Genomic DNA, 14788 nt, shown 5'->3' on the forward strand with positions numbered 1-14788 from the left:
ACTGATGACAATCCCCTCCCCTTCGACCTTGAAGCAAAGCTGATCAACGGAAAAAATGAAATCATTGGCGTTTCCCATTGTTCCTGCACCCAAATGCAGAACAGCAAGCCGAGATAACCAAAAGGCAGAACGCAGTTGTGTGAGTAGTCACTGGTCAGAAAGCCTCTACACCCAATCCTGAGTAGGTGGAAATCTTTTTCCTCCTTTTTCTATGGGTTTCATTTCCCTGTGTGGGGAGCAGCCATCCTGGGTCAGAAGGGCTCATGTGCTTACCTTTTTGGCTCTCTGGGCTATGTCTGGTGTTCTCGTAAGCAGCTTCTCAATCAGGTACTCTCTGTTCTGCAAAACAAATATTCCCAACACTTTAACATCTAATATGATACATAGAAATTCACAGTGATTTCAAAATAGCATATTTACTTGGGTTTTTAAGCATGTTACCTTGGCTTTCTGGAAGAATTTGCATTTTAAAAGTTCTGCTGCTGTGGGCCTGAAAGATCAATAATAAATTAGAGTTGAAACAATGACCACTCGATAAATACACTGCCTTGATGAAACAACTTAATCCTAGAGTATTTCTGGAAGACCAGTTTTAGGAATCACAAAACCTGACACTAAATTAATCACAAGCTGGCACCACATAAAATAGGGCTAATTTTCTAGTTCCTTCCAAACTCCTCTACTGCAAAACACACCAGCTCCTCTAAGTTAAGGATTTGGGGCATGATCCTTCATCCTCACACTTCAGTAAGCGAGTGCAGTGTTTTTAAGAGGTGGCACACTGACACACCTGTGAGCTACATCCCTGTATCTATTAAGAAGCCGTACAAGCTGCAGTATGACTCTGCAAGAAATTACAGTCCCCAGTGCTTGAGGTTTCCCCAGAGAGGCAGGAACTGCAAAGGGGGTCCACACACCATGCGTGCAAGCTCTGTCTGCTCCCCACATAACACTGTCTCAAGTGTAGACAGACCACTCACTGTTCTTCAGGAGAAGGTAAATGTAATGGTAATTAATAAAATGTAAATTCATTTCTTATTAACTGGACGTCAGGTCTGAAGGCTTGACTAGGCTGAATGGAGCATCTGGGGGAAAATACTACCTGGATGATGTTGTGCAATCTTCCCGCAGCACGGCAGCCGCGCTTGAGGTCAGGAGATCTCACTGGGAGGGAGGCTACGTTTCCCTATGGTCCCCAGGCTTGCAATCTCTCCACTATATGAACATCCTATTCCCCAAAACATTTCACCTGATGATGTTAGCATCTTTGCCTTAAATAAATATTTCACAGGAGGTGGCAAAATACTGAATTTCTACTTCTGTTGTTTATTAACTGTCATTATTCCATAAAGAAGAACATCCTTCATCACCAGTTCCTTCTAAAAGCAGCAGCAATGCAGAAAAAAATCACATAAATCTAGACAATAGGACCGTCAGCAAGACAACTGGGCCCGATCTCCTCAAAAATCAGTGTCAAAGAGGAACAGGGGAGACATGAGGACACTGCTACAGATTTTAAAAGGCTAAAGAAACGTAACACCAAACGCAGCATGTCACCCTGGCCTGAATCCTGCATTTGAAAGGGAAAGAGAAGTTGCACAAGACATTTGGAAATAATTAGAGATAAGTGAATATGCCAGGTATTAGACAATTTTAGGAAATTACTGCTCATTTTCTTAGATGTGGAAAAGTACTGTGGTGAGGTAGGAACATTTCTCTATTTGTACGGAATGCAAGCTGAAGTACTAAGTCTGTTACTTATTTTTAAACTGGTCAGCAAGTAAAAGGAAGATAGATAGGTATAACAGATATGAAAAATGTTAATAATTGCTGACTCTAGGTGGTGGCATAGAAGTAAACATTGTACTGTTTTTTTACCTTTTCTGTACGTTTTAAGTTTTTCATAATAAAAAACAGGAGGAGAGAGAGAAGCATGATTAGGTATTCTCTCAGGCAATGATTAGCAGAGGTACAAATAGTATTATGTTGGGGGGGGCAAGTTTAAAAAGATTCTCGTATTTGAAGAGGTTAGAAACCACTTCTTTGGAACCAGGAAGCTCCATTAAAATGTTTCCAAGGATCAAAACCAAGCATATAAAAGAATCAGGCAACATCACTAAGTGCAACAATGCACAAACTACCTAAGTCTGCAAGGGCTCTAACCTGTATTTCTGTGCAAAGAAATAGCAATTTACATTGTTACTGCTCTTTCCTCATGATCAAGTGGAACACTGGCTAAAAGTACCTGAAAAGATTCCTGATGGTCATAGCCACTGCAAAAAACAAGCATGAATTGCTCACTGCTTTGAGTAAATAAAGGTGTAAACAACAGGTGGGCCACGGTTTACATTTTGTGTGCAATATCCCCTGGTAAGCTCGTTCAAATTCATGAGTATGTACCTTGTTAAACAGCCACTAGAACTAAAAATGATACTACTCTTTTACATGATTTAACTTTGGTTGTTATTTTAACGTGTATTCTTATTGATCATTGGCAATGTTTTTGGCCTCCGGTTACTCCAAATTGATCCTTTCATTCTCTCAGTAAATGCATATTTATTGAGCATCTATTAATTGTCAGGTATTATAGAAGATGCTAGGCTTACTATACAAGAAGTGAATATGACAGACATAAATTTGACCTTCAGCAACTGATATCTAGCAAATAAGAGAGTCTGAGATTGGACTGAAAGAGGAGCGTCAGACCTGTGTTCGGAAGGAAGGGGTATACAAGGGACTGAGCAAGATCTGGTGCCATGTTTGGAACTTCAAAATATAACACAAAATTTCAAAAAAACAGAAGGCATACAAAATAACTCAGGTTGAATTTTTTTTAAGTGAAAAGAAACCTATAGGCTCGTTAAGATGATTGAAGAACTCAGGGCCGCTGTTTTGGTCGAAACTCGCATTGTCTCTGGCCGAAACCATTAGGTTAGCCTCCCAGTTAAGACTCTCTGCGACTTCTCTCTTCCTCGTTCCAACCCACCATCCAAGCACATAAAAGAATCAGGAAACATCACTGAGTGCAACGAGGTACACTGTGCACGTCTCCAGCAGCCCTAAACTCAGCCTTTAAAAAGACCCAATTTCTTATTTGTCTTAATAGATTCCAGTGGCCTGAGAGGCTCTGACTTGTCCAACCTCATTTCCCATCACATCCTACGTGAACTCTATCTTCCAGTTACCATGATGTTCTCACCCTCCTTGCTCTTTCATGACAAAGCACACCCTGCTTTTCTAGCTTTAATATTTTTTTGTAAATAACTGGTACACCATTGTTCAAAGGTTAAGAGCCAATTTAGGCATCTTCAGAGATACTCCTCCCAGTTCCTACAAGTCAAATTCACTGCACCCTACTCAGTGGTCACACACCAATCCAGCCACACTCCCACTCTCTTAACTTTCTGTTCCTGTTTCCCCACCTCCCCCTGACACTCGGTTATAACCCCTTCCATGACAGGGCCCACACAGTATTCATTTTTATATACCCAATGCCTAGCACAGAGCAGAAAACAGCTACAGCTCAATTTCATACCACAATAAAATAGAGAGTAAAAGAGATGCTACTAGCCATTCAGACACAGAACCATAACTCCTTGGGCTAGATTTGGTCAGTACTTAAAAGTCTAAGCATCTGTTCACTATAGTAGGAAATAGCAGAATGATGTGATGAAAATAAGACTCATGCTAGTCCCCCAATCCCCAAAAAAAGGAAAGGGGGAAAGTCCATGCACAGTAGATATACTGAAGTGGAGACCCAAATATTTCCATCTCTTCTTTGCACCCCCACCTCCTCCTTCTGCACATTAAGGGTCAAGTGTAGGACCAATGTAAAGAGAAGGCTGGGAAATGCCAGGCATACCTTGAGACACAGGGCTGGGAAAATACTTTCCTTTCCCCAGCAAGGTCATTTCCATGGTAACCAAACTATAAAGGGAAAAAGCAGGCTACAGAGAAAACTTTTCTTTATACTCCACTCTTAGCTTTCATCAATAAATACATAAATGCAATGACAGGAAAATTGAGAAAGGGTTTTAAGAAGGCACATTCTTTTTTTATAGGCTTAATATTTAGGTTAACCAATAGATGATTTCTACTTGCTCCAGAGTACTAAATAGCATGTCCTTTGCTGCTCAAATTAGCTCAGGTGCCTATAGCTTTGGAGTCAAATCCATGTGCCAAACTGACCCCATGAGAAAGTACGGAAAAACAGAATGGGAAGGAATGAAGAAAATAAGACAGAGAAGAAAGTGATAGAAAGTATGAAAGAAGCTTGAGGTGTGTGCTATCCACCTGATTTCAGTTTTTTGTGTGTTTTGTTTTTGTTTTATGCCATAGCAACTGCCCGTGTAGAGTTAACATGGAACCGCCCATGCTAAGTACTACAGGAGAAACATAGCTGCTATCAATTTTCAAGCAATACAATGTGGAATAAATACAAACAATGTTTTATGAGACATGTTATACCAGCAACTGAAATAATGGTCTCGGTTTTGAAAGATGATTCAATTTTAAAGCCTTAAAAACAATGTGGTAGTCTGCAAGTAGCAGCATTCTCAGAAGAAATTCTGTTAAAGAATTCAGTTAATATATATGGATGAACCAGAGTCCTCTGAGATTTAAAGTAATTTTCAAAGGGCTCGGGATAAATACAACACAGTTTAAGTCATTCTATCAATTTGCGTTATAATTCCTAATAGCTCACTGACCTCAGGCTTAGCTGCATTTCTTCCCCTACCTCTCCCCCCCCGCCAAATGAAATATTCAAGTTTTATTCGTTTCTATTAGATTTAACAATGCAACATCCACACCCTTGTTGCTCAAAGGAAATGTTGGTTCCTTTGACATTGCCATCCATAGGAAGCACGTAATCCACAAGATTCAGGCTCATTTTTTAAAAAGAAATAGCAAGACGTTCTGCTATGCAAACATAAGTAATTCTTGGTCTATGCCTATGTAGAGCACACAGACTTAAATGAGGCAAACAGCTGCAACATGCCAACTCTCATTTTTTAGGCAAGTTCCATGAGTCTCAGGGTGGAAGAAAGCATCACTCCTCCTGGCTGGCCCGAGAGCTCCTGTGTAGGAGCGACTCAGTCCTGGTTCCCGCTGCCCTGCGATATGTTTTCATGCTCTGCTGAAAAGGTACTTAGCAAGGCCAGGGTTTCGGTGCCATTCAACTGCTTTCAGATTACACGTATATAATCGATATGCAGGCAACAAATAACTACAAATTATCAAAAATCTTGCACTCACTCCTCAACCCACTAGAGTCAGGTTTGTTTCTGAAATGCTTCTCAATGAGTCCAAAATCATCCCCAAGCTGCAAACACCCAAGTGTCCTCCAGCTATTCAAGAAATGCCACTACGTAAGACAGACCAGACACTGTGGGTAGAAAGATATAAAAATGAGTGGCACAGGCTTTCTTCCTTAAAATTACAAACTTGGGAGGAAATCGCTATGTAAGTCGATACATGTGTAATAAGTGCTACAAGGGACATGTATTCAACATACAGTAGGAAAACTAAGCCTTGCCAGAACTCCATTCGGTCAGGAAGGAAAAGGCAAATGATGAATGGCAATCCCGATCTCCTGAATATTTAGGAAGCCCAAGCACTGTGCTATCCTTTCTAAGTGCATTATCTTACTCCATCCTCATAGCAATCTTGTGAAGTAGGTGTGATGAGGCCTATTTTACAGACAAGGAAACTAAGTCATGCAGGTGATGATAAGGCAGAGCTAGGATCTCACCCATGGACATGCCACCCTAGCAAGATGGAGGCTTTGAACTCAGCATCAAAAAGCAGCTGGGAGGGGGACAGAGGAAAAGGAAGAACCCTTCGGCAACATAAGCCAAGGCATAGAAGGCAGGAAATAGTTATGATTTCTTTAGAATTGTATAGTAATTTAATGTTGACTTACTAATTCAAGAATGAATACATATTTTAAAATTCCATCCCATATGAGAAGTAATTCAACAATATTCCCTTTTTTTCATTCTCACATTTCATGAAGCTCCCCCCTCCCCAAAACTCCCACATCCATGTCTTTTTATTAAAAGAAAGAATCACATGGGAAGTTTGTGCACTCTGTTACAGAGGACAACTGTACAAATAGTGAGAATAGATTACGATAAGAAGGAAATATCTAAAAGATGTCCTTAAACTAGTAATACTTCATAGATCAATAATGTTACTTAAGAGAGGACTCGGAGGGAAAGATTATGTAAAAATCTGAGTGCATGGCTCTTTTCTAAAAAATTTTTTGCGGTGAGGTAGTGGAAACCTGATTTTTGAGTTCATAAAATAAATAAAACCTGGAAAGACTTTCAAGCTTATTAAGAACTAAGGATGGCGTGTTAAATATAATATATGATGATCTAATCTAATTTGTTTTTACCAAATTACAAATCTTCTAAAGAAAGATATTATTACATCATTAAGCACACTAACAATTCTACACTACAGAATCACTGATTGGAAGAACTGGAATTGTGTGACATTACACATCACCACCACTAGGTGGGATCTCAACTAGCTCAAGAACCACAAAGACCATCAGTAATAACACATCTGGGAAGACAAGTACTTCTCTCATTGGACTTTGGAGAATTCAGTTGTTTCCTTGGTGATGCCAAAAATTTATGTTTGGAGATGACACCAAATACAAGGGGAAGGCAAACAAGTGTTGAAGAACATAATTAAAATCTAGGAGCATTTTTACTCAACTGGAGTGAATAAGTAAACTTAATGAAAGATCAATATAACTTCGTGAGAAAAACAAGCCTTACAAATCAAATAAAAAGGGCAACTAAGATGTTTAAGTAGAAACAGTCTACGAGTGTGACAAAATAATCATCCCTTTTACAATAAATAATTTCAAGATACTTAACAGCAGTCTTTAGACCTGGCTCCAAGAGAAAGGCAACTGATACAGAAAAGACTGAAGCCAAATCAGTAAAATGTGAAGGAATGAAGAGAGCAGCTACAACGAGTGGGTAAAATAATGCCAACTATGTTTAATGTAGAGAAGGGTAGGCTCCTCAAACAGTATAAAGCTAAAAGTCTTAAGTTTCACAAAGAATTTAAGATAAGAATAAAGGAATTCTTTTGTAAAGAGCAGGGTCCTTCCCTAAAAAAGAAAGTTTCAGAAAAGAAGCCAGCTTTCACATTTTAAAATAGAAGTATCAAATTGGACCCCAGGGTGGGTGAAGGTAACAGGTCACTTTCCGAGTCTTCTCCAGGTCTGTCATCTACACTCGCTGTGCGGTAGGATGGTGCCACACACAGCCGAGCCCTACAGAGGGACTCTACCCAGGCCAGGCCTGTGTGTGGTTCATGTTGCCCACATTCTCCTTTGAGTGACAAAGGACACCTACTCTATAATTACCACTCAGAATATTGCAGTCACAGAAATTCGGAAGGAAGAAACAAACTCAGACACGCTACGGTATGGGAGTGATTGCCTGAGAATAAAGAGGAAATTCTGAAGTTGATTTAAAATAATTTACTTTTGTGTATATGATTTGTCTTTCTAATGTAAAAATATTAATCTTCTTTACTGATAATCTTTTAAACAGTTCAAACAACTTGTTCTGCAACTAAAAGGAAGCTCATGTAAAATTCTATAGCTTTGCCTGGTTTAAACTGGAGCTAGCAGGATGTTCTAATCCTGAGAGGTCAGCTCAACCTACACAGTGCAGAATATTAGCTCAGCTTCCGAATGCACCGCTGCCAATTTCTTTTGATTTGTTTTACTTCATTTCCTTGGATGACAGAGCCCACACACTAACAAGCACAGTGAATTATATTGACACTAAAATTTTCCTCTGCCTCTCCTCCATCCCCACCTACTTCTTTCCCTTTGGACCCACGCTGTCTTCCACTAACAGGTTGGAAATCTGGGGGCCGGAGCAGGATTTCCCTTGAACTAGAAGTACCTTGCAGGTGTCCTCATCCAGCCTTCCCCTGCCCCCCACAAACAAAGCTTTGTTGTGACTCAAACCAGGTCAATAACTCATCCACCAAGTCTGACATACCTTTTGGAAGGATCTTTCTGAAGACACAATGAAAGTAATTTTCTAAAGGACTTGCCGTACTTTTTCATCATTTCCTTATCCTCTACTCCTGTTTCTAAAGTGGGTGGATCATTTTGCAAAGTCAACATTAACACCTGCAGCAGAAACAAACAAAGATAAAACCTCAGTACAGCAATTGCTACAATTGAGGTTTTAATTTTTCACAAAAGCATCAAAGACCAACCTTGATTAGATACAAATGTGCTTTCCCATGATTATAAGTTTACAGAAAATGTGTGCTGAAAGTATGCATTTCTCTTTGCAAATCTGTTCACGTGCCCTTTAACCTTTTTGTTATTCCATTGACAGAGCTTACAAAATCTGCTCTATGTGTTAAGAATGATCTCCCAAAGCCACGGGGACAGAGCTTCCTGGGAACTGGCTCTCACACAGCCACGGGGAGCACGTAGCTCCAGCCCCGGCTTAGTGAAGACAGGGCTCTGGCTGGAAAAGGGGTTGGGGTGGGGGTGGGGGGGGGCCAGAGCAGCAGTGAATGTTCATGAGTACAGGTCATTCATAAGCAAAGAACTGCCTGTACTCAAGGCTTCTGTAACATTACCAACCCTAAAAATAAATTCACAACATCCCAGAAGGTAGCACATGATTTCCTTTTTTTTTTTTTTTTAAGTGAAAAAAACATACAGAAAGTTGCTTATAGGCTTGGCAAAACTGAGAGTTAAAGACACTGAAAGATAGCCAGAAAACAGCTGAGTTGCTAAAACCATCACCAGAGCAAAAGGCCAAGCTGCTCCTGGAAGGGACAGAACAAAATACAACTTCAAGTCAAAAACGTAAAAACTGTATTCTTTCACACATCAAAATTATTTGCTTAAGAAAAAGAATTTGTAGGAAACTATTGACCTATACAATGAATAAAGCTGATTAATGCATAAATCAGCCCTAATTTATGCAAATGTTATACATGCCAAGCCACTTTTCAAACACTTTTCAAATGTGTGAATAGATGAAGGATTAAAGTGACAGTTTATTGTTCAGGGAGGATAATAGCAAACAGAAGAAAGTGGGAGAGCTGTAAAGTCTGAAGAAATGTCCTCAGGATTTAGGGATTAGCAATGTGACTCTGGATTCAGGTGGGAAACACTGCGTAGGGGAAGAAAGAAAAAAAGAAATAAAAAATAATACAGAAAAACCAAATGGAAGAAAATGATCCTTAAGAGTTCCTTCAGTGCTTGCCTTTGAACGGTAAGTTCAATTGTTTACACCTCAACATACTAACAAAATCAAGTATGCACACCAAAATCTTAATTATATTAAAAATAATAATAATATAGAGAGAGAGAAAGAGAGAGAGAGAGAGAGAGAGAAACAGTGTAATGAATTATACTAAAACCTTAACAGGGATTATTTGTAGTTGATGAGATTATAAATGATTGTTTTCTTCTTTATTATTATTTGTACTTCCAGATTTTCAACACTAAGTATGTATTAACTTTCTAATCAGTAAAATTATTTAACTTTTTTATCCTCAGGGATTATTTTTAATCCTCCTAAATTTTCCCAGTATTTTCCTAGGAAAAAGTTGAAACAAACATGGGTCATATTCTCTGTAAAATACCTTCATAATTTTCACTCAACTACTTCCTTAAAACGAAATCCAGTTGGGTAAATTCGCCCTGATACCACTCTCTCAAAAACTAAGAGAAATAACAATATAGGCCAGTTAAAAGAATAACAAAACTCTGAAAATAATATCCAAATACATATTGTTTCCTAAAAATACTGGGCTTACTTATTTCAACTGAGTCACCAATATTACACTATGAAAACAGAAGCAAAATGTATACACAATTTTTTAAAAGGCCTGAAACTTTGGGAAACCCATCTACAAAGACGATGATATCACTATAATCTATTTTTAGATTTTTCCTTGGGATGCTGGAGACATTCTGCTATAAGGCTAAGGGCCAGCAGTCACAGCCGTCAGCCTCCATCAGCCAATCTGATCCTATTCTTGACTCAGCTCTGTGCTGAGAATGCAAAGCAAGCTTCCAAGCCAGGCATTTTACTACTTTTGTCCTATTCTGTCCACTGAGAACAGCAGACAACATTGAACTTGGCTGCATTCCTCCATTAATTCTCCTCAGGTCTTCGAGAAAAATGACTATGTTTAAGAGGACTACAGAACAGATTCCGTCAAAGCATATTTCAAACCCGACACATTATTTCCAAAGGTAATTACTTTCATGGGAGGATACTTGTGATATGGAGCTGCTCCTGTTGCTAATTCAATGGCAGTTATTCCAAAACTCCACATGTCAGCCTTGAAGTCATAGCCTCTCACCTAAGAAAGGAACCGGGGGAAAAAACAAAATTATACAACAGGCACATCACACATCATGAAGTCCACATTGTGTTGCAAGCCCACGGTTGTGAATGCAGACCTCTGATATTAGTTTGTTAAGGCCCAGCAACTGGGAATTAAAATTTAGTTACATGATGTATTCTAGTAAAATGATTGATCTGAATGAAATGTTAGTATATTACTAATACGTACTACTGTACTACATCAATCAAATCATCTCTCTCTCATTTTTTTTTTTTTTTTACCTGTTCCATGACTTCAGGGGCCATCCAGCACGGGGTGCCAACGAATGTTTTTCTTACTTTATTCCGGGTAACATCACCCCCTGTTGCTAAGAATGCACTTACCCCAAAATCTGAAAAGAAAAAAAAATATCACCCTTATTTTATGTAAGACATCACTGCTTACAAATTCTGACTTTATGAACACCTCTTTTTCTGGTGAGCTTTACAGTGGTGATGAATTGTCCCTGACACCATGGAGCTCTCTGTTCTACACCAGGGCAGCCCCGCCATCCACCATCCGCTGCACTTCAGAGAACACCATGATGGTAATGGGCTAGCAAGCCCAATGGTGCAAAACCTCAGCATACCAAATTAAGAGCTCCCATCAAAAGGGTATCCAGAGTCATAACGAACCACAAATGGTTACATCAATGAAAATATCGGCACATTCCCGAAGCCCTAAATATAAAGGATCTTAGCATTTAGCTAAGATTCATTCTAGAAAATAATTTATAAGAAAAGCACCAGAGGCAATAAAACCAGTATGTGATGTAGTTTCTTTTTGTTTTTCTTTTATTATGATTTTTTCTAGCCTCTTTAATTCCATGTCATCAATGTTCAAAAAGTAAATTTTTTTTAAAACAATGGATGAATAACATCCTTTTTCCACATTCCCGTGCTCTTGCTTCAACAGTGTTCTCTAACACTTTAGCCCAAAATCTTAATAGCAAATCCACAAACCCAGATACTTAAGAGCCAGCATGCCCAGGTTTATCTCCATGTACCAATTCAACACAAAGGAAAAGCTCAATCAGCAAAGGTTGTTTTTTCCCAATATCTGCTTTCTGGACAGTTTTCCTAGGTATAGATGGAATGAAGTTATACTGTTCTTCATATCCACTATACATACACTGGAAGTTCTTTTTGTGAGAAAATGAATTAATTAGGCACATTGTATATACATGCATATATGCAAAAATGATGTTTGTATATGACAGTAGAGAAGGAAATATCCAATGATTATTAATGCATGCATTTTTTAGATTTTTACTAAAGGTTAAAATTAGTTAGTAAACATCAATTACTTAGGGCTACTCAGACCTACCATTAAGAGCCAACCCAAGAACAGCTCGATAGTAAGCTGGTAAATAGTAAGAGAAAGGGCAGTCAACACCTCAAACTCCTGCAGTGTGAGCCCCTTCAAATTGTTCTCATATAATTCTCCTTTGTGGACCCCCTCTGTTGATTGCCAGGATGTCAGCAATTACCAAAGAACAATGTTGAGGACAAACCAAGGTCAAAATCTATTAGCATTAGCTTTAGGTCTATAGTATTAAGTTTTGCAATAACACTGTTTCCTGGGTTGAAATATGTTTACTATTTTATTTTATTTACATTTAAATTTACTCAACTCCCACTGGACATCAACTACAAGCAAAAGGAATAAAACTTGACAAATGGAGTCTCTGTTCTAACAGCTACTCTCATATTAACATTGAGAAGTATATTTTGAAAATGCTATAAAATTTAATTTGCACATTTGTGCAAAACTCTAAAAGTCTTAGAATTTTCATATCGTGGTCAGAAAAATGAAGTTTTGTGGGGAAAAAAGTTCTGGAACCTGTGAATCAGTCACCTGCAGGGAGGAGAAGATAAAATTCATTCTTTTATAGAAGAGCAAGTGAATGGACTCATTTGTTCAGCTGGAAGGAAAGACAATATAATAAGGCTTTAAAACTATTACTTTCAACTTAATTTATATTTCTGAAAAGAAGTTCAACAATGAATCAGACATCCATTTTTGTTAATATGATTTTGTAAAATAATGTTATATAAATACATATAATCTGTAAATAATTAAGGACATGAGTAAAAGTTGCTGTAAGAGAAAAAAAAGATTATTTTAAATGTGGTTGAAGCAACCTCAAGTCTCTTCCTAAAAGATATAGTAGATTAAAAAAATCTACATTTAATATTAATTTTTTTAATTCCTTAAAAATATCATCTGATTACATTAGACCTTTTTATTTTTAAGTTGCAAAAACAGCTAAATAAGATGTAAGCAATTCATTATTGACAATACCCCTTCAACATATCCGTCATGATTCACATATTTATTCATAGCCTCCACTTATAACACTCACTTTAAAGTCATAAACAGATGGTTAAATGTCTTTAAAGCTTAAAACAAAAAATTCACTCTTCACAGAAAACACCACTCTTAACATCTACTCACACTTATGACTACAGAATAAATACACAATTTGCTCCCATGTATGGCTAATGTGTATACAGAAAGACTTATATGTACTGAGAAACAGGACATTTTGACCAAAGTACATAGTGTGCTTGTATAAACAGGAAAATTGGTATGTTCTTTGCAGACAGCTTATATATGACATTGAGAAGGGGATGGCTGAGCGGGAACAGTGAAAAGCGTCCTTGTTTCCTAAGAGATCGATCTATACAGCCAAAGGGAGTGGAGCCAGCGACATGTGAGTCAGGAGCCATGAACATCTCTCTGGACACATGGAATCCAAGGCTGCACACAGTTAGCCAGCCCTGCGTCTTGTCTCCAGGAATAACTGCACCTCACCCTAGAAAGAACGCTGTCACCCTATTAAGTTTTTAAAAGGCTCTCACTTCTTTGAATCCATCCACTGCTCTCCTTCCCACTTTGGTTAAGCCGAGATTCCTGTGGCAGCCTCCTCAGTCACCAGCCCCCTGCTTTCCCCAGAGCCATGCTCCAGCAACCAGACTAGACCCTGCTTCCTCCTGGCTCCCCCAGGATAAAGTCAAAGGCCCTCAGCACAACGTGCAAATCGGTCTCTCTTTTCCTTGCCTGCTCTACTCACTACTCTCAAATGCAGACCTCGAGCCCTAGCCCTGCTAAAACGCGTACTTTTTACTCCCTGACCTTGCAGGGGTGCCTCTGCACCTGAGGCTCTGGCATCATCCAGTCCAGTCCACACTGCTTCCTCCTCTGAGGGGCGGGCCATCAGCAGAGGCCGTTCTGCTTGAGGGAAGGATCTTTGGCATCTTGACTCTTGGTGCCTTGGGGCTTTTTCACAGCCCTGTTTGTGTCAGGGTGGGGTGAGTTTGATGGGCGTCCATCACCTTTGCTTAATTTGTGGTATACCACTTCCGTAACTGTGGGAATTGTTTTATTTTGATATGTGAATGCTAAGCCTTGAGGAGGGTCCGCAGGGTTTGGCCGCGTTGCTAGCTACATGGTTTGCAGAGTGGCAGATCCTCCAGGAAACAGCACAGTCCTGCTGGCAAGGGCGGGTACACCACAGTTAGAGCAGACTCGCCTATCCACCAACTGTTTGACTCCGGCAAGGCACTCACCCTTCCTGGGCCTCTGCTCCCCTCTCAGACTTCTTGGGTATACCTATTTTTATATTACTTTCATATTTATAGCACTGTCCCACTTCTTTTTCACTGTGTATAAACATGCTTTACAATAACAGTTAAGTAGATCAATAAAGTACTGTTCTCTGCCTTTTAAAAATGAGGTAACTAGGCTGAGCATTAACATTTTCACAGTGATCAATACACAATATGAGAAAGATAAGTTTCCTGACATTAAGGAAACATATCGCCACGTTAAGAGGAAGAAGATGTGAAATAATAAACAACAGAACAATGTGCGCTGAACCACACGCTACGCCATGCTGTCTGAGCACAAGCAGAGGAGCCAGGACCTCGAGAGCCATGTGAGACTCCGCATCCAAGTGGGCCGCGGGCCCGGCCTTGAGGATGAGGGTAAGATCTGGAGAGGTGAGCCAGAAAGGAAACGACATTCCAGAGAAACAGTGTGATTACAGCACAAGTGTTGAGCCAACGAGAAAGGCTGCCTGACAGCTGCAAGGGTCAAAAGCTCAAGAACCTACAGGGGCCAGGCAGGAAAATGAAGAGGGAGAAGAGGGTCCTGAAAACCAGCAGCACAACCTCAGTGCTGACGGGCACTTGGTACTTAGTCTCAGTGCAGGGAGCTGTTAGGACGTGCTGGGTCCTTCCCAGGAGCCCATTCTCAGTCTAAAACAGGCTTCTGCTACTCAGCTGGAAAAGAAAGTTGCCGCAGAGGAATGCAGACTGGGTGTTGCAGGTGTCCCAGTTTTCCCAGAGAAGGCCAAACACTGAGATTTTCAGGTAAAACC

At 39.6% G+C, this 14788-nt stretch overlaps 1 protein-coding gene across 1 annotated transcript in view; it reads right to left on the reverse strand.

The window, feature by feature from the left end:
- The window catches only part of STK39 (serine/threonine kinase 39), a 263934-nt gene that overhangs the window by 157754 nt on the left and 91392 nt on the right, over window positions 1-14788 (reverse strand). Inside the window, exons 6-10 of the mRNA XM_090280486.1 lie at window positions 10647-10756; window positions 10279-10380; window positions 8040-8173; window positions 442-490; window positions 274-339 (exon numbers count right to left, since the gene is read on the reverse strand). Coding sequence (XP_090136612.1) covers window positions 274-339; window positions 442-490; window positions 8040-8173; window positions 10279-10380; window positions 10647-10756 — 461 coding nt within the window. The remainder of the gene's footprint in view (window positions 1-273; window positions 340-441; window positions 491-8039; window positions 8174-10278; window positions 10381-10646; window positions 10757-14788) is intronic.

This window comes from Furipterus horrens, unplaced genomic scaffold (genome assembly GCF_987537825.1).
Source record: "Furipterus horrens unplaced genomic scaffold, mFurHor1.1.pri manual_scaffold_1, whole genome shotgun sequence".
In the NCBI taxonomy this organism is placed as follows: domain Eukaryota; kingdom Metazoa; phylum Chordata; class Mammalia; order Chiroptera; family Furipteridae; genus Furipterus; species Furipterus horrens.